Source organism: Dromaius novaehollandiae, chromosome 1, assembly GCF_036370855.1.
Source record: "Dromaius novaehollandiae isolate bDroNov1 chromosome 1, bDroNov1.hap1, whole genome shotgun sequence".
In the NCBI taxonomy this organism is placed as follows: domain Eukaryota; kingdom Metazoa; phylum Chordata; class Aves; order Casuariiformes; family Dromaiidae; genus Dromaius; species Dromaius novaehollandiae.
In genome coordinates, this window is record NC_088098.1 from 53,965,433 (window position 1) to 53,983,770 (window position 18,338).

At 54.6% G+C, this 18,338-nt stretch overlaps 1 protein-coding gene across 3 annotated transcripts; it reads right to left on the reverse strand.

The window, feature by feature from the left end:
* Nucleotides 1–394: 394 nt before the first annotated feature.
* On the reverse strand, nt 395–17,852 carry TRIOBP (TRIO and F-actin binding protein). 3 transcript variants are annotated; one of them, XM_064512741.1, is made up of 14 exons: nt 17,623–17,852; nt 12,449–12,505; nt 11,987–12,055; nt 11,319–11,408; nt 10,265–10,374; nt 8,873–9,431; nt 8,050–8,160; nt 5,512–5,659; nt 4,538–4,649; nt 3,799–3,958; nt 3,316–3,429; nt 2,849–2,935; nt 1,384–1,547; nt 395–567 (listed from the first exon to the last, which is right to left on the reverse strand). In XM_064512741.1, the coding sequence occupies exons 1-13, from the start codon at nt 17,626–17,628 to the stop codon at nt 1,386–1,388; spliced, it is 1,785 nt and encodes a 594-aa protein (XP_064368811.1). In that variant the 5' UTR covers nt 17,629–17,852; the 3' UTR covers nt 395–567; nt 1,384–1,385. The 3 variants fall into 3 exon arrangements, with proteins under 3 accessions (XP_064368811.1, XP_064368819.1, XP_064368825.1); XM_064512749.1 differs by lacking the exon at nt 17,623–17,852 and adding an exon at nt 12,915–13,049; XM_064512755.1 differs by lacking the exon at nt 17,623–17,852 and having other exon boundaries at nt 12,390–12,487.
* Between the last annotated feature and the right edge of the window lie 486 nt (nt 17,853–18,338).

Here is an 18,338-nt window from a genome sequence, read left to right on the forward strand (position 1 = left end):
GGTCTCCCCTTTTGAAGCACATCCATGGCAGACTGCCCATTAGTTCCCTCCTATGGCTTTTATCTGTCTTTGTCTGCAGGTCCCTAGGGATGGCGTGGGGGGAGCACTGTCCTCGCAGTATGTCCCAGCGGGGCCTCAGAGACATTTGGGAGGAAGGAAATAGGACCTGCTGAAGGTGGCTGTGTGGCCAAGAAGAATGCAGCTGGGGAGGAGGGAAAACAGATTCTCTTTTTCAGGTTAGAAGATGCTGGTGATGTAAAAAGTTTTCCCCCTCCCATGCCCCCTCTTCCCAGGAAAAAGAAATCCTCTATAAAATATAATTTTTCACATATAAAATCCTGAAGAAGGTGCATGTAAGGAGCCAGTCCAAACAATGTGCTCAGATACGCAGGCGAAAGGGGTTTGGAAGGGCTTCATTGAAAGCTTTGCGAGGGGAGTGAGGAGGCTGCACGGGGAGGGGAGATTTCTTGCCAAGGCGATAACGGATGGGATTCAACCTCTCCCTCCCTGTAAGTGAGGAATGGAGCAAATAAAAAACAAGAACAGATAAACAAATGAAGAGCAGACCTACGGAGGAAACAGAGAAACAAACAAAAAAAAAGTTTAGAAGGATTCCACTGAGTGCAGAAACACTGCCCCTTCTGCTACCCCCAAGCATGGCCCTTCAGCAGCCTGCTACAGACTCACTCATCTTAGCCTTGCCCAACCCCAACCCTGACAGCTGCAGCATCCAGGCAAGACACAGAATTGCTCTGGACTACAGGGCACCCTTGCTCACTTCATAGCACCCTGTCACTCCACTTCCTTCTCCACACACAGTCACCCATGTCAGGGAAATCCCAAAAGCGAGTGCGAGAGGAGGACTGGGTCTAGTCGGGACTGCTTTGGTGCAGACCCAAAATTTCTGTGCTGTGGTATGTAAACCACTTCAAAGGTGAACGCAGCAGGAACATTACCTATGCAGGGAGCTGATTACCAGGTGACTGTCCCCACACAGGCTGTCACCCAAACTGCAAAGTAAAGGCTAGCATGTGGCCAACTCCTACCCCCCAGCCCAGTTTAGTGGCATTCAGTGCCGGCCACAGGAATGCAGCCAAGCATTGAAGACAGCATGGGGTAAAAGAAGCCAGGGACATTGGGGGAATGTCAGGGACAAGAGGAGGGCCAGGGCCACGGGTGTGAGACAGGCGGATGCAAGAAGCAGAGAAGGAAGGGTTAAAGCCAGGGGCAAAGCCCCTTTCAGGGCGGTCAGCCCTAAAACACTGAGTGACACAGGGGGAATTGGCCCTGCCTCCATCCCCCCCGACTGCCTCCCACCACAGCAAGGCAGAGGGTCCCAGTTGCCAGCCCCTGGGCAGGATGTCACAGCCCCTCGATGCTCACCGTTACTCGTTGACACTGTTGCACAGCGACTCCTTCTCTTGGAGGGCCGCCATGGCCAGGCGCAGATGCTCCTTCAGCTGTTCAATCTCCCGCTCTGAGCGCACCTTAATGTGATTCAGCTCCACGTAGACGTCCTGGTATTTCCCTGAGGCGAATCTCTTATCCTGCCAGTGGAGGGAGAGGAGTCAGCAATCCTGAAGCTGATATATGCACTGGTATTTGCTGCGGGGGGGGGGGGGGGGGGGGGGGGGGGGGGATGGCAAGGAGAGGCTAATGTGAGAAAGGCCAGTGGGTGAGGGGGGATCCAGCCTGAGATTTGGAGCCTGGCTCAAGCTGCCTCTCCCTCCTTGCAGGCCAGGGGAGGCTGGGAGAAAGGCTCAGCTGGGACTCCCACCACAGGCCAAACTGAGCCATTCAGAAACCATTTGGAAAAAGGGGTCAAGGTACTACTTCCCAAAGCACAGGGTGCTCACACTCTAAACTGGGGAGGAAGACACAGTCACTGGTCCCACAACAATGTGTACCTGAAGGCATCAAACTGAGCAGAAGGCTTGGGCTCTAATACTGCTCACGTGTGTGTGCCAGTCACACAGAAAAAAGAATGATCAGAGATGCAGGCCACTGAAGATTGAAAAGGCTGGAACCAGCCACTTAAATGGTGAAAAGCTTAAGACAGTAAACTATAAACTTTGGAAGTCATCATTGACTTTCATGGCTTCTTTCAGATCCTCTGCTGTGGCAGGGCTCTTTCCACCGAAAACCCTCTGAAGGAGCTGCCACCAGTGTCTGGTCCACTGATCGTGGCCTCAGATTGGCAGCAATTTGCACACCACGGTCTGGGAACAGGCAGCCAGAGTGCAGTGGTGGAAATCACTGTGCTCAGAGGCACTCGTAGCTAGGAAGCCACTGGAGAAGCACAGAGAGCAGCACACCTAACAACTGTGCCCAAGGAAACATGTCAATGCAGTGAGAGGGCAAGCCCTAGGGAAGAAGCTGGATAGGGAACAGAGGAGGTGGCTGGGGAATAAAAGTGCTGAGCAGGCTTCACCAGGGTTTCCCGCCTGGCAAAGAAGGGCTCCTGGCCTGTCCCCTCTTATACCTACATACCATATTCGCTCACACAGCAGCTGCAAAGGTCCCCTCCTGCTTTGAGGTATTTCCCCTCAAAACCTAGGCTGAGGTTGCAGTGCTTTACAATGCAAGTCTACACTGCCCCGTACTGTTTGGAGACCGTGGCTGTTCTGTGCTTGCAGTTGTTTCACGAGCAAGCAGGGACAGGGAGCACAGATTACAAGAGTGTTTGGTCTGAGAGTCCAGTCGATGCCAGGTCAAACCTGCTGCCACACAGTCGCAGTGCTCCCTTCCCTCACCTCGCTCTTCTGCTGCTTTCCCACCTCTTGCGGAGCAAGGTAATCAGCACCCTGCCCTGGGAAGCAGGCTGGAATGGCTTCTGGAAAACATGTACCTTTTGCATCATCTGAAGCTCCTCCCGGAGACACTGAACCTCTTTTTTCAGGTACTGGAGCTCATTCTCTTTCACTCGCAGCAGTACCTGGACCAGAGAGGGGGGAGAGGAACCAGAGATGACTCAAGGCGGGGAAGTAGAGAGCCATTGCCTTGGAAACGGCCATGGGCACCGGGCCTTGGCATGCGCGTGGCCTTGGAATAGGAAGGAAGGGCCAGCAGGGCCAGAGCAGGAAAGCAAGTGATGTGAGGTGCCCCGGGAGAGCCGCGGAGGGGAAGTTTACGTACCTCCTTCCTGCACCAGCCCCGGTGCTTCATTCAGTTCCCTGACCCCGCCCCCAGGACCCCACCGCCCCTCTCCTCCCACCCACTCCCTTGCACGGGATGGCTCCGAGATGAAACCATGGTGAGGACGAGACGCCCCATATCATGGAGAAGCAGCGGGGCAGTCTAGCAGCACCTCCCTACCTCCAGCTCGCAGGAGCTCCGCTCGTTGTTGTGTGAAGACCGGTCCCCCGAGCCCCGTGACGAAATAAAGCTTCGCAACTTCCCAATCTCCTCTGAGAGGCAGGCCTGCAGCTCCTGGGGGCAAGAGCAAAATATGTCAGGGTAGCCACAACATAAGTCTCTCAGCTGCCCTGGCCCCTGCCAGGGGGCCTGGGTCTTCATACCACCCCCTTCCCCAGCTTAGAGACCCTTCTGTAACTGTCTGCCCATAGACATAACAGCTGCATCCTCCCCCAGCAGCAAAGAATACATTTGCCATAGGATAGGCCCATCTACGGCCACCATCCCCCCTTTTTTTTCCCTTTTTGATGATAAAATCTTGGAGAGGAGAAACATGAACAAATAGGGGAATTTTAACAGATAGGGCATGCTATGCAAGAGACAGCCCCCCGTGGGAGGAATGTGCTCTGTGGTCTCTGCTGGCAGGGAAAGTCCCTCTCTCGCCTGGTTCTGCCGGAGGAGTTCCTTCCCTTCTTGCTGACAGCGCTGCAGTGTCTGCTCCCGCTCCTCCGCCTTCTCTGTGAGCTCCCCAATTTCCAGGCACTTCTGGGAGTACTGCTCTGAAAGCACCTGCAGCTCCCGCTTCAGGGAATCCACATCCAACCTGCCAAAGAGGCACCAGGACATCATTGCCCTGTGACCCTCACTGTCCTCCCCTCCCAGTGGTCCCCTGGGCACTGGCATCGCTTCCCCGTGGTGTGAACATGTTCTTCCCAAAGAATCCAACAGTCACTGTTACGAAAAGTTGTTCCTTGTGGATTAGGGCTTCAATCCGTCTCCATCACCACCCCCACAGGAGCACAGTGCTTTTGGGAGCTTCATGGAATGCGGGAGAAATGGAGCAGCTATGCAGAAGGAAAGCAGAGAGAACGAGCTGAGGGAAAACGGTGGGGGAGAATACCACAACCTCAGCTAGTGCTGGAGGGCTGGGTGACTGTTTATTCTTCTGTGGGCATATCCCACTTTACTGGTGCCAAGCAGGGAATGAATCACCCTGTCTTACACTCCAGCAACCCTGGCAATTACTGCTGGGCACCTGCCTAGCCTGGAAAAGGAGCTGGAAAGGCAGCAGCAGCAGGGACAGCTAGAGGCTATGGCCTGGGATAGGGTTTGATGGGACCAGCAAAGGGACTAGCTAGGGCTGCAGGCATTGGGCAAGGCAGAAGGAGGAGAGATTTCTTACTGATGTTGCTTCTGGAGGGCGTCTGAGCCTGCACCGCCCTGCTGAAAGCTGCGTGTCCTGCCGAGCTCCTTATTCATCTCCTCCCGATGGGCTTTCTTCAGTGCTTCGATGGCTGCAGAAGGAGACAACAGGAGATTAGCCAGGGAACTCACTAAGCTCTTGCTGCCATGGACCCAGAGACCTGTCTTTGCAGGTCCCTTCTCTTCCACCTGGGGCATTTCCTGCCTTCTCCACTTCCCAGGATCATTCTGGCACACCAAGGGCTGCCTAGAAGTGGCCACAAAGGGCACTACTGGGAGCTCCCCATCACAGTGTCACAGCACAGCCTTCCCACCTGCGCAGTCCCAGTGCCTTTACCTGGCACAGGCCACGTCTTGTATGAATGAGAAATCCAAGGGCTCAGTTTGTAAAACGCTAGCACGTTATCAGACCATGGAAAGAGGCGCAAGGCCACAGGGAGATGTCTGACCTCTGCCTTATGGGACCAGTGACCTTCAGCCAGCCCTGCCCACCTACAAGATGATACTGGCCCCCTCACACCAATGCACAGAGAGGTAAGGCCCCATTTCCCATGGTGTCTTTACCTCCCCATCCCCCATCCTGACCAGGCCTCTCAACACAGGCCTGAGGAGCGCCAAGCTCCCTCCAAGACTGAGCATCAGCGTCCCACCGGTAAGGTCTGCAGTGGGGCTCCAAGGAGGAACCCCCCGCAATCAACTACACTGCAATGTCTCATGGCCTTCCTGTGGTGTGACTGAAGAGCTGCCATCCTTAATATGTTGACACCTAGGAAGCAGGGTCCTCATCACCCTACAGGACCATACCCAAGGTCCCCAGCATTGAGCTTGTAGGGATCCAGCACTTTGGGAGGAGGAGGGTGGTGGTATAAATGGTTTCTGGCACGAGTGGACGGCATTTGGGAGAGGAGGGAGGGATCCATCTGAGTGGGGGCACATCTTCATTTCCAGTCCTACCTGCTGCTGTCGCCGCAGCCTCCTCTGCGAGGAGCCGCTCCTTCTCCTGCCGCAGCCGCTCCAGCTCCCGCTGATGGTGCCTCTGGAGCTCCTCCATCACTTGCTGGTGGGACGACTCCATCTCGGCCAGGCTGCGTTCACACGCCTCCTGCCATGCCGGGGAAAGGACAGCAGGCAGAGGGGTGAGGGACTTGCAGGGCCCAGACACGCAGGAAGGAGGAAGGGCCTGAGCTAGGGCTGGCACCTGGCCAGCCTGATGTTTGGCTTTGCAAACCTCACTCAGGGCCAGGGCCATTTTGAGAGAAATGAGACCACCTCCCAGGATGTGGTTTTCCTTCTGAAACTGAGGCGCTTCTTTTATTGCTGAACACAAGTGTTCAACAGGGCCATGCATCTCGCAGCTCCAAGTGCTTTGCAGAGGAAGAAACATTCCTCTTGCTCTTCTTAAAACTGAGTCACCAAGACATGAAGGTCTCTCTTTGGCCAAGGGGGGAGCTGGGAATAACACTCCTGGCACCATGGCCAAGGCTGTTCTACCAGGCTGTACTGTCTGACACAAGGAGATTAATGGCTAGAACCACACGTCAGTAAGTATTTGCCTTTTAAATGAAGCAGCATTCCCCAGAATCAATGAAAACTGAGCCTCTTCAGAAAAGTGACACCTTTCATTCCCCTCCAACTTGGTCGGATGTTATTAAAGAGCCCTCCCCAAAACCTAACTGCTAGATATCTTCCTCACAGAACTCATCCCTTTTTGATGGGTCTGAGCTGAAGGAGACCAACGATATCATTCTTTCAATGTCTGAGTGCTGGAGTTAACTGGTATTACAGCAAACTGAGCGCTTCCCATCTCAGAGCTATGTGACCAGGCTTTCTACAGGTGCCCGTAGCGCTGCCACCAGTCCCTTGGGAAGGGGCCAAACTGTTCCAGATCATGACTTTAAAAAGCCAAGACCTCTAAGACCTCAGCAGAGAGCCACTGTGTTCTCTGACAGCCCCTTGCTGTCCCATTCCTTCCTCCAGCACTAAGGCAAATGCTAAGATTAAGGGTACTGCTTATGCTGGGCGATGCTAGAGAGATGTGCTGTGAGAATGTAAGTCCTTGCTGCTCCTCCATACTGAGATGAGGGAAGCTGGCAACTGCTTCACAGCTCAAACAAAGGACAGGAAAAGGTGAGGGATCAGTTCTGTGGTTTATCCATAGACTGGTGGTGAACACTGGCAAATTAAGACAGAAAGAGCCCTTTTGGGAAACTCAGATACTAGACACTGGCCCTTTGAGACAATGTAATTAGGAGGATAAGATGCCCTTTCTCCTCCCTTCTTTTTCTTTTACTTAACCATAAGGAGGCCTTTTAGCTGTTAATAGCAATCAAGATCACAGAGCGACAGCTAACTGGCTGGGCTGGGTGCCACGTGACTTGTGGTTTTCCTTATCTGGGCTAGGTACAGCAAACCCACTGCAACAGGCTGGCTACCAGCCTGAATTTCCTTCCCCTAGAATCTCTTTCAACACATACAACAAGTCTTGAAATCTCATTACCTGGGTCAAACTACAGCCTCCCCCCAGAGAGGGGCACTTTGTTGTCCCCCTCCCCAGCAAGAGTGCTGAACACCCTGCTGGATTTGATCCTGTTTGCTTTTCCTCCCCCACTGGCTGAGTCCAGGGGGAAAAAAATAAGTAAATCAACAGGCTGAAGTGTGACCAAACTCTGATTTGCAGGGTTTTCCACGTGCTGTCCCAGCAAACGAATGGGCTGTGCTGCTGAAGTGACCTTCAGTGCTCTTCAGTGCTCGGTTGGCCCTGGCAGGGAAGGGAGCTCCCCAGGGCCTGACAGACTGCTTTTAATGAGTGATTCCTGTTGTGAAGGGAGCCTGCTCCTCCACCGGGCCCCTATTAGTGACAGCTATGTGCAGCATGCTGCAAATCACTGGTGAACACACAGGGGGCTCAGGAGAAAGCTGCCATTTCTGTTCAAAAACCCATGGACATGGTTATCCATGCAATGGATATGCACCAGTCTGGCAGGACCTCGCTGCAGCACAGTTTACTTTTGGCAGGGCCAAAGAATGGTTTCATCACTCAGAGCCACACAACACAGGATTAAAGCTTCAAGTCTGTAGCTTGCAGCACTTAAACAGATATGTGTCCAGAACTGTGGGGTGTTTAACACATCTGCGGAGGGAACAGGAACCTTGGCACGTGCCACAGTCTCTTGCCTCTTGGCACTGAAATCTATTCAAGAGAGGAGACGGCTCACTCCAGCCAGCACAAGCAGGCACTGCACCGGTCCCAAGCACAAAACAGGACTCAGAGCCTACTCCAGCTCTCCTCCTCTTCCACAGCATTTATAACCTGGTCCCTTTAAAGCCAGGCAACACACACTGGCCTTTATGTAATTAACATTGATTACAACTGGGTCCAGTTAGGGTCACCATAGCAACCCAGTGATTTGCAATACCTGCTTGGCAATGAGAGCAGTTGCGGCTCTGGCATTTCCTGGCTTGATCCTAGGCCCTGGTGCCTGCCCCACTCACCTGCGAGATGTACCCCCGAGGCACGTGGCCATCTCCCTGGGATTTTGCCGCCTCACGATGGCTCTCGTTTCGGGCCCGGCAGGACTCCAGCTGTGCCCGCAGGGACTGGACCTGTGCCAGAGAGGGGCGAGAGCAGCTCAGCCATGGGCATAAAGGTGCCAAGGCCAGACTAACACACTGTGTCTGCCAGCCAGCCAGGCCTCGGGCTTAGGGACAGGGAGGAATATACACAGTCAAAAGAGATGTGTGCTTCCCATGGGAATGGCAGCTTGTAAAGGGACCAAACCAGTGAAGCCAGCCGCAGTACAGTAAGCACCAGCAAGAAAGGGAGGAGACTTCATCTTAAGACACACTCTTGTAGAGGTGGATCCATCCACATGGAAAACATCAGTGCACCCTTAGCTACAATGACAGACAAGCCCACTGCTCCTTTCAGAGATGGGGAGGGGAAGCATTTGTAAGCTTGAGAACAGCCAGAGAAAAGAGGCTGCAAATGTATTCCCAGGAAACAGACTCTGCACAAGTAATGCCACCAACTAATTTATCTGGGCCCAAAATGTGGCCTGGGGAATCTCTCAAGGCATGTGAGAACAAGTCAGGCAGCAAGTGTTACTCAACTGTGTGTGTTCCCATGCACCTAAGAGGTGGCAAATGGAGTCAGAGATGCCCATACAGAACAGGCAGTGGAGCCAGAATGAGTGTCTCCTCTGCAACTCTGCCTTGCTCTCTCACAGGGCTTCCTGCTGCCAGGGAGGCAAGGGCCCCAGAGTAGTACAATAAGGGCCCATCAGAAACTGGGTTTCACAGAGGAGAATGCTCCTACCTCCTTCTTCAGTGCTTCATTGGTGTCTCCGTGGCTCCCCTTGCTCTGGTTCAGCAGTGCTGTCAAGGGCACCCGCCGCGAGTCCTTCAAAGGCAGACGTTCTAGCTCCAGCCACTTAATCTCTATCTCCTCGCTCAGCCGAATCCGCTGGTCCTCTGAAAGTGGGGAAGTGGGGACATCCTGCTCCCCCACCTTGTGGGAGGAGTCCCCCATTGGGCCATCACTGTGTGGGACCCCACCATCAGGGTTCTCAAACCACTTCCGCCTCTCCTCCGAACGGATGGCCTGATCCCGTTCCAGATCCTCATGCTTGGGAGTTCGGTCAGAGACCTTCAAACTCCCTCTTGTCCTCTGTGGGGACCCTTGATTCACAGGGCCCTGCTGCAAGGGGGACAGTTCCACATAGTCAAAAGCATGGTGCTGCCCGTCTGCCTTCCAGTGACTGCCCTTGGAGATCACCTCGGAGCCTGAGCCTGGCCGCTGCTGCTCCTCTGTCCTGAGTGAGCTCTTCTGAGGGATGTAGTTTCGGAATGAATTTTCCTTATTGCAGTTGGAGAGCCTAAAACCGGAGCAGCAACACATGAAACAGAGTGCAGGAAAGGACGCCAGTAGAGGCGGAGTGAATGGCCCATGCACTGCAGGCCTAACCCAAGGCTAAGCCTTTGCTCAATCCAGCCTTACAAAAAAACATGAATTCAGAGCTGGGCCTGTTACATCATGTCACTTGGCAGCTCTGTGTGCATGTGTGGGGAAACATACTTTCCTGAGGGGTGAAGGGGTGGAGAGAATTAGGCCCAAGTTCCAGCTGCACCAGAATCCAGTGGCAAACTCAAGCTAAATCAACGTTGTGAGGCAAAAAGTGGGTTTAAGAGCTTCTGTGGGCAGTGTGATCAGCAGGCTTTCAACCCATGCTGCTGGCTGTGGCTGGAGATCGGTGTCTCTAGGCCATGCTGAGGAAGAGCAGAGGGTGGGAGATCAGCAGGGTGGGCAGGGCTGAAAGATCTTCTGGGCCTACCCATGCCTGATTCCCAAAAGCTCACAGACAGGAGTGCATGGGAGCCTGCCAGGGATTTGTGCCTCTGGAAAGCATCACCTCCAGCTAGAGCTAAGCGTGTGCTTGGGTGCTGACAGTGGGCAAGCTGGACTCAGGAATGGAAATAAACTTCTGCTCAAAGAGTCCAGATGTGGCCACATGCTGAATGCTTCAAGCTTAGGGCCCAGCACCGATCTCTGTGTGCCCTTTGCTCTCCTTGCTCCCCTTTCAGATGTGGGGAGACAGGGAGCTGCTAGCCTTTACAGATCCATGATGAGCCTTCTCAGTCTCTGCCTTTAAGGGGAGAGAGACAGAGGAATGCTGTGGCAGAGAAAAGCATGAAGCTAGGCAGTTCTTACTTGGTGACATCTGGAGCACTGACTGGGCGCACATTCTTCCTCAATGCCTCAATCCAGTTCCGCCGGATGCCCGATGTCATCGCCGACAGAGTGAAGATGGCATCCTTTGTCTGAAAAGGAGGTATGACAGAGGCTCTGACATCATCAGGCAGCTCCTGCTTGCTTTTCAAGACTAGTGGGCATGTGCTTGCACAGGTGGCAGACTGTAAACTCCCCAAGAGCTTTTTATGAAACCCCACAGTCCCTCTTTGTGTTCCCCTGTCATACCAGCTAGAGATACCACTCTCTATCTCAAAGACTTGCTTACACCCATGTTCTTAGTGTTGCGTAGAGGGGTAGGAGCAGAGATGTGCTCTTTGCAGAGAAGCCTGTTACATGTCCCCCATGAGACCATTTCTAAACAAAGACAAAAAAAAAAAACGTTTGTCCAACTGTGCTGGCAACATTAACCAATGTGGTCCAACCTTTTTGATGCTGGGAGCTGACCACCAATGTTGGGATACAGTTGCTTGCCACAGGGACACCAAGACATTAAATGCCCAACTGTGCACATGCACAGAAAGAAATACTGTGTTTTGTGCTGCTTTCATAGCCGCCTCCAGCTGCTACACAAAGTAACAGAAGACAGAATTGTACTGGGGCTGGATCCAGCATACAGGTTGTTACTCAGAGCACGGTGAACTGCACTATGCTGAGATCTGCTCTGCTTACCACTCCCTCCCACTCAGCTCTAGAGAAGCTGCCTCGGCCAGTGGGTCAAGTAAACATTCCTGGTGTTTAACTCCACTCCTGGGATGCCTCCAGCCCTGGTCCAGCCCAGCAAAACCTCCTCCTTCCTTTGCAGGCGCACAATACCTCATGTCTTCGAACACTGTGGACACATGTCACCAACTAGCCTTGCTGGACTGCCATTGTGGCACAAGGTTTGCACTGCTTGAGCCTCCGTATAAGAGAGGATCTCCTTCATGGAGAAGGAGAGAGCATGCATTCCCACCCGGCATCCCTCAGCGTGGCCTCTGCTCAGCACCAGACCTGTTTGGTATCAGGCACTCACATGTATCTGGAAGCCATAGTTGCGTTGTACTGCAAATTCAGTCACGTCTGTGCAGGAACGGAGGTCGATTTCGCCATCGAGGTCATCAGCCTGAAAGCAGAGCCACCCTCTAGGACATAAGTACAAAACCCAGCTCTGAAAAAGCCCCTTCTCTGGAAGGTGGAGAATCCCACCACAGCTAGTGTCTTAACAGGCTCACAGCCCTCCTTGACACAGTTCAGGTGGATTTGGTATGTGGGAGGCCAAACATTCTACAGCCCAGTCCATTAGCAGATACCGCAGTCTCAACTCCTCTTGTACATAGCGTGGACTCTTTTAACCCCAGTGGCAACAGCAGCATGGATGGAGAGGACCAGAGCAGCCCAGCCTTGGGGCTCTGGGTGGCTAGGCCTTCTCTTCACCTCCCACCACTAACAGACTCCCTATAGACTTTGCCACCCCTGCTGGTCGGGGCACTTTAGATACCCCATCCTCTTCAGGACCCATGCACTGAAGAGACACTTGCCACATTTGGCTCCTTTGATTGGGACAGAGCATTTCCCCTTCTGGAAGTGAGTTGGTCCACTTCCAGAAGCTAGAAAAATGCCGGTGGTCACTTTTCTCTCCCCTCTCCCCCTCCACACGGCCAGGAAAGAACGCAGGGCTCGAGAAATGCTGCCCATGCTTACCTCCTCAGCATTAGAGTCCCTGTAATACCTCAGGCTTGAGTCAGTCAGCACGAACCAATGTTTCTTCCACTGCAGACAGATCAGTTAGGGAAAGGGAGGGGAAAAAACAGGAGGGAAACAGATAGACAGTTACTGAGGAAAGCATAGGAACAGGGAGGGATATTCTGTTCCTTGACCTTTCAGCCCTTCTGCGTGCAAGGCTTTTTCCCCTTCTTCAGATCCCTTCCAACTCCCCCATCACGTCCCTCAGCTAAGAGAGGGGCAGCAACATGTGCTCGGTGAAATGCTGTGCCTGCACATCAAGTGGGACACCTAACTCAAAGGTTCCCCTCAGCAGAAAGTCAGCTGGGTCTTTCTCAGCAGGAGCAAGCAGAAGAAGGGGGGAAGGAAAACCACTGCTCACATGGGGAACACCAACGACAGATGCTGGGGAAGGAGGCAGCCGTCCATGGTCAGGCTTACCTCTCCTGGCTCATCCAGGATGGACATCCATCCCTTCTTGAAATTGAGGAGATCTGGCTGGAGAGAAAAGGACAAAACAGAGGGTTACTGTGCATTAGGTCTGGAACAACCCACAAAACGTCTTTTCAGGCCAGCAGATGGAAGCTGAGTGTATAATAAGTGAAAACAGCCTAGCATAATTTTTAGGAAACTCATGGGGGCTTAGGACCCAGTGGCAGAGGAGGACTGCATTTAGCTCTCAGCAACAGGCAATCATTCCTGTAAGAGGAAACAGGAGATAAGGAAAGAATAAAAAAAAATTAAAGGAAAATATGCAGCAGGGAGGTTTCCACAAGGTGCCTTGGAGATATTTATTCAGAGATGGGAGGGGGAAGCAGGGGCAAGGAGAATGTGCAGAAGGGAATGCTGTACTGCCACTGAAGAGGTTTGGCTTGGAAAGGAGGCAAAGTTGAAGAGCTAAACACACCTCACTCAAATCGTGGGCATCCGTACCCCAGAGGTATGTCCCTCCAGTAACTTCACCACCAATCACTTGTTAAAGACATGAGCAGCTCTCTATGAAACAGCCCTCACCGCAACTGTACAGGAGGCAATTTAACAGCTGTGAAAAAACACCACATTTAAATGATCTGCCTGAGGCGAGAGATCAAATCAGTCACAACCAGAGCTTAGGAACAAATCCTCTCTGACATATTCAGGGCTTCTCTCTTACTACCTTGCTCCTTCTGTTCTCTCTCGCTGCAGGGCCTGTCCTCTGCCCGGCCTTGGGCCACAAATGCTGAAGAGGAGCATGATCAGATTTTCATCTAGATCACCCCATGCTAGAAAAAGTTTCCCCCTCCCTCCCTTGCTCCACCTAACATCACGCTATGAGTACAGCATCCCAATCAGTTTATCTCCTTCCAAAGGTGGAAAGCTGGAGAGGTGACTCAGGGAACTGCTCTCCCTCACGTTACCCTCAATCCAACACGCTAGAGCTGGTCCTCCTCTCAGCTCTGCTGGCTTCGGAAAAGTTGCACCAGCAAATAACTTAACGCAATGCCTCTTCTTTCAAGGAGGCTAGACTTTGCAAATCTGTCACATTTTCCCTAGCCAAACCAGGTTGGGACAGCAACAGAAAAGGAGACAATGCCAGCCCTGTATCTCCGAGTGATCTGCACCAGATCTGCCTGCCCCGGGGGAGCTGCCAGTCCTCCCCATGTGCCACATCCTCCACCCAAGACCAAACTGGTGAGAAGGGGTGGCTCAGCAAAGCTGATGGCTCTTCTGTGTCCTCCAATAACCCCAGTGAACAGCTGCAGGGGGGCGAGGGGGGCCAGCTGACTGCCTCGCAAGCCCAGCTCTCTCGCTGCCCAGCTGGGCAAAACTTTTCCCTGCTTTCATCTCTCTAAGTTGCAGCTCTTGGGTTATACCCAAGGTTACGGGGAGGCGGGTAAGCACCGGCCCACCCCAACCCTACTAAGCTTATTGGTTAGAGCAGGGAGTGGGGAGGCCTGGAGAAGGGGAGAGCCAGCTGTCACTGCAGCTGCAGGCCTGGCCGCAAGTGTCCGACTGCAGCCCCCAGTGCCCAGGGAAAGGGAGACGGACAGGGAAACTGGAGCGAAACAGCACGGGCTCCCATGCCTCACCTCCCGCAGCGGTAACACACGCTGCCAGGGGCTGAGAAATGAGGAAGATGGGTGCATGCCCTCGGCCTCTTGCCTGCCAGCCCTGCTCTCACAGACCTAGACGTCACGCCAGCCCCGTTGCCGCTCTGAAAAAAACAACTCTGAAAATTAATTCCTTCCCCGTGGCAGCAGCTCCACCCTTTTTGCCGTTATCCCTTCCAATCCAGTGACTTCAGCTCTGGCTCTTAATTGGGAGTGGTGGGGCAGAGCGGGGGAAGGAAAGGAAGAAAAATGTGAAGAATAACCTCCAGTCCTGGGATGCACGTGCATTAGGCAGAAGAGAGACAGGCACATTCGGTTCCCCCAGGGTCATTAGCGCGAGCGCTATGTTTTCTCTTTTCAAGCCCACCCATCATCCCCAGAGGCTGCCCAGCTTTTTCTCCACTCTACCAGATGTCCACACGCTCACTTCCCAGGAACGTTGCGATGAGTAATAGATATCCTCGGGCATTACAGAATAATGCAACCATGAGCAAGGGCAGAGCAGCGGGGGGCCACTATCCCCTCCTTTTTGGGACGCTTCAAAACAAAACCAAAGCCACAACATTAAGCAGGCTAGGAGATAGAGGAAATGTAGCTTCCTAGAGGCATTTGGCTTTTGGGAAAGTGTCTTTACAAAAACTAAACTGCAGGCTCTGGGCTCAGAGTCCTACAGGCAAGAACACAGCTGAGATCACAGAGGCAAAAGAACAATATACCAAGACAGGGAGTGAAAGAATTTCTGGCTAGGGTTATTGCACAAGCCAGCTAGGCCTCATCTTATTGAAGATTTACACTGCCAAACCATTGATTTGTGAAATAACGGACATCAACAGAGTGTACTCCACTGGGAAAAAACTCCAACAAAATCCCAGCATTAGACAAGTCCTGCCAGAACCACTGCCACCACATCCCAGCCCTATTTCTGCCCTTTATGCAGTACCAGGGCCAAAAAAGCACCTCCTGGAGGGCTTTTCCCACGTATGTGAATCGCACAGAGCAGAAATAGTCTCTTTTCCCCTGCAGCCCTTAGATGCGGAGCCACAGCTATGGAAGTGTCTTTGAAAGTATTCTTGTTGTAGCGGTGTTGGTACCACAGCACCAGACAGCAGTAGATGTGTCTAAAGCTCTCTTTCTCCCCCTCTCCACAACCAAATTCAGCTTCACTATCTGTAATAAAGAGGTTGGGATACAGGCAGAGAACAGAGACTGAATCCTGCATCTGAGGAAAAGGCCCAGAGACAGGAGGAGGAAACGATCAGGAAAGCAGCCACCCTGAGAGATCCGGGTATTGGCAAACAACAACTGAGATGCAAGGATGCAACCGGATGCACCCCCAGCAAAACACAAAGCTGCTGTCCTTGAAGTGCTGCTCAAGGCTGCAGATGGAGAGCTTTGGGGTTGAGAGGCAAGAGCAATTTTGCCTGGTTGTGACCCCACCCAGCACAGTGACATTCAGCTCTGCACACTGCATGGCTGGCCAGGTAGAGGCATGGGAGGGAGTCCAGCACAGAGCAGCTGGGAACGTATGTGAGATCTGGAAGGACTGGCTTACAGCCCCAGGTTAAAGAGAACTGGCTGCCTGGTCTGGTTGAAGAGTGGCTACAAGGGACGTGATAACAGTCTGCAAACATTTGAAGAATGTAAACACCAAAGAAGGAAAGGGAATGGGGTGGGGGTGAAAGAATTACTTCTGGGTGGTACAAAGGAGGCAGAGCCCTGAACGATGGAAAACAGGAGAAGACACTGGAACAAGCTGAAAAAGCTCCAAGTCAAAGGAATGGCCACCAAAGGGAAGGGACGGGAGCACCTCGCCTTGGCTTGCTGGAGCCAGACCAGACAGAAAGCCTGGCTGGCGCTGCAGGCTCCAGAGCCAAGGGAAGGAGATGGGATGGTCAGGTGGACTCCTTCCATTTCCAGCCGCTGCCGTCACTGTGTCTCCCCTTCTTCCTGATCCCAGAAGCTACTCAGGACTGCAGGTCTGGGATCACTGCTTTCTCTCACCTCCTCTTCACCACAAAAAGATCGTACAAGGGCCTTTCAGCTTCCCAGAAAGCACATGTTTTCTCTGCTCCAAAAAGGGAACTTGCTCCACAAGGAAAAGGCCCAAGGCCAAAAGACAAAGCAAACTGCTCTGTCTCCGTTTAGTGGAAGCAAAACTGCTCTCAGGCTTGAGAGCACACGCAGCTCCCAAAGCTACACATTCTGCAAAAACAAGTAGGCAATGTGCTCTCCCTTTCCCACCACCTGCCCACCCCCTCCGTGAGAAATGCCTGCGGGCATGGCCTGGTCTGTCATCTCCATTATTCCACTCTGCTCAACAACCTTCCTCTTGCGGCCGGCAGATATCCACACAGAGGAACACTCGCCTTCCTCCCTCCGCAGACAGCACACTCGCTGCTACTAAACGAGATCCCTTTCCCGCACAGAGCAATAGCTTCTCACCTCCCGGGTGATGTGGATTTCAAATCTGTCTAAAATCATTAGTGCGGCGAGTTCAGCAGGTCTCATCTAAATCCCTGTCTACACAAAGCGCGGATTTACCACTGCTGGCCAACCGAGGAGGGGGATATCTGTGCATGTGGGGTGGTGCCCACTGTTAAAGACTCAACTCCGTTAAGTATCCACGAAGAGCCTCGGACAGGAGCCCAGCGGTGCCACAGACGAGGAATGCAGCAGCTCAGCACACCAGTAGATGGTGGCAAGAAGGGACCTAGTGCCAGCTGCAGCATTTGGCACATCGGAGGGCAAGAGTCTGGGCCACCGCAGGCCTCCCGCCATCCCTGCGCTCGGGGCAGCCACGCTGTCCCCAGCGGGGTGGGCACGGTGGGGTGCGCCCCACGCTGTGCCTCCCACACGATGCCGTGCTGCTCCCCCCGTGTCCACACGCTGGTGGCTGAGGAGAGAGGAAGAGGAGCAGGGAGGGGAGGAAAGGCAGCAGGATGCTGTGGGACAGGGGAGGAAGCGGTGGCTGACAGCTCCCGGCGGGGCGCAGGACCTGGCCCGGTGCCCCCCCGCCACGGCCAGCCGCGGCCCCCAGCCCGCCCCGTGCCCCACGGCGCCGCCGGGGAGAGGGGCCCGGCCGCCTCCTCGGGGCCGGGTAACAGGGGCCGCCCGGCGGCGGCGCCACCTCCGCGCCCACCTCCCACCGCCGGCCCGGCGGCCTCGGGCCCCACCGGGGCACAGGAACAGCGCCCCGGGGGGGAGCCGGCCCCTGCGGCGGATCCAGGCTCCGACGGGGGCGACCCGCTCTCCGAGCGGGGGGTTGGCCGCCGGGGGCGACCCGGAGCGGGGGCAGGGGAAGCAGCGCAGGGCGCGGGCGATCCCGCACCGCCGTCAGGAAGGAGGGAGAAGGGAAGAAGGGATCGGGACGGGGAAGGAGAGAAGCGGCCAGGTAGGGAACACAGCTTTTTTTTTGTTTGTTTGTTTTTTTAAGAGTGCGGTCGGCGCTCCGCTTCCCAGCCCGAGGGAGCACCCCTGGGACCCCCCCCCCCGCCCCCTCGGTCGGGGTCGATCCGCACCACTCACCGTCATGGCGGGGGCGCAGCGCGCGGCGGCGGCGCCGGGAGCGGGGCGGCGGGGCTGGGCGCTCGCAGCCAGGGCGGCTTCAGCGGCCGGGCGGCTGCTGCCGCACCATGCCCGACCCGCGCTCTGCCGCCCGCCTCAAACTTTCCCCCCCCCCCCTCTTTTTTTTTAAAAAAACTTTTCTTTCCTTTCCTTCCCTTCCCTCCACCCCCCCAAACTTCCTGGGAGGGCCCGGCGAGGCCAATGGGAGCGTGTCACCGCGGGCCAAACCGCCCCGCCGCCGCCCGCTGGCAGCCAATGGAGCGGCCGGGGAGGGCGGGAGAGCAGCCAATGCGGGGGGGAAAGGGGGAGATTTGGGCCCCGGGGGGGCCCGGGCGGTGCGACCCCCCCCCCCCGGTGCCGGAGAGGGGAAGCGATGCTTCGGCCCTGCAGCCCCCGTCCCTTCCCTCTGCGCTGGGCCAGGTCTGGGGCAAGGAATAATTAAACCCCGGGGAGGAAAGGGCTCTGCTTCCCGAGGAAGAAGCAGCCGGGCATCCCACCCCCGGGCTGTATAAGCATTTTGGCAGCCCCAGTGGCCGAGGGGACCCTGCGTGCATGTGTGCGCAGTAGGGCCCTCACCTTTGCTCCCCTACAATTGAGGCCCTTTGGTTTTCTTTCCCCTGCCCAAAGAAGTAGGCCCCTAAAGCAGCAGTTTGTGATCTGTTACCTTCACCGAGGCA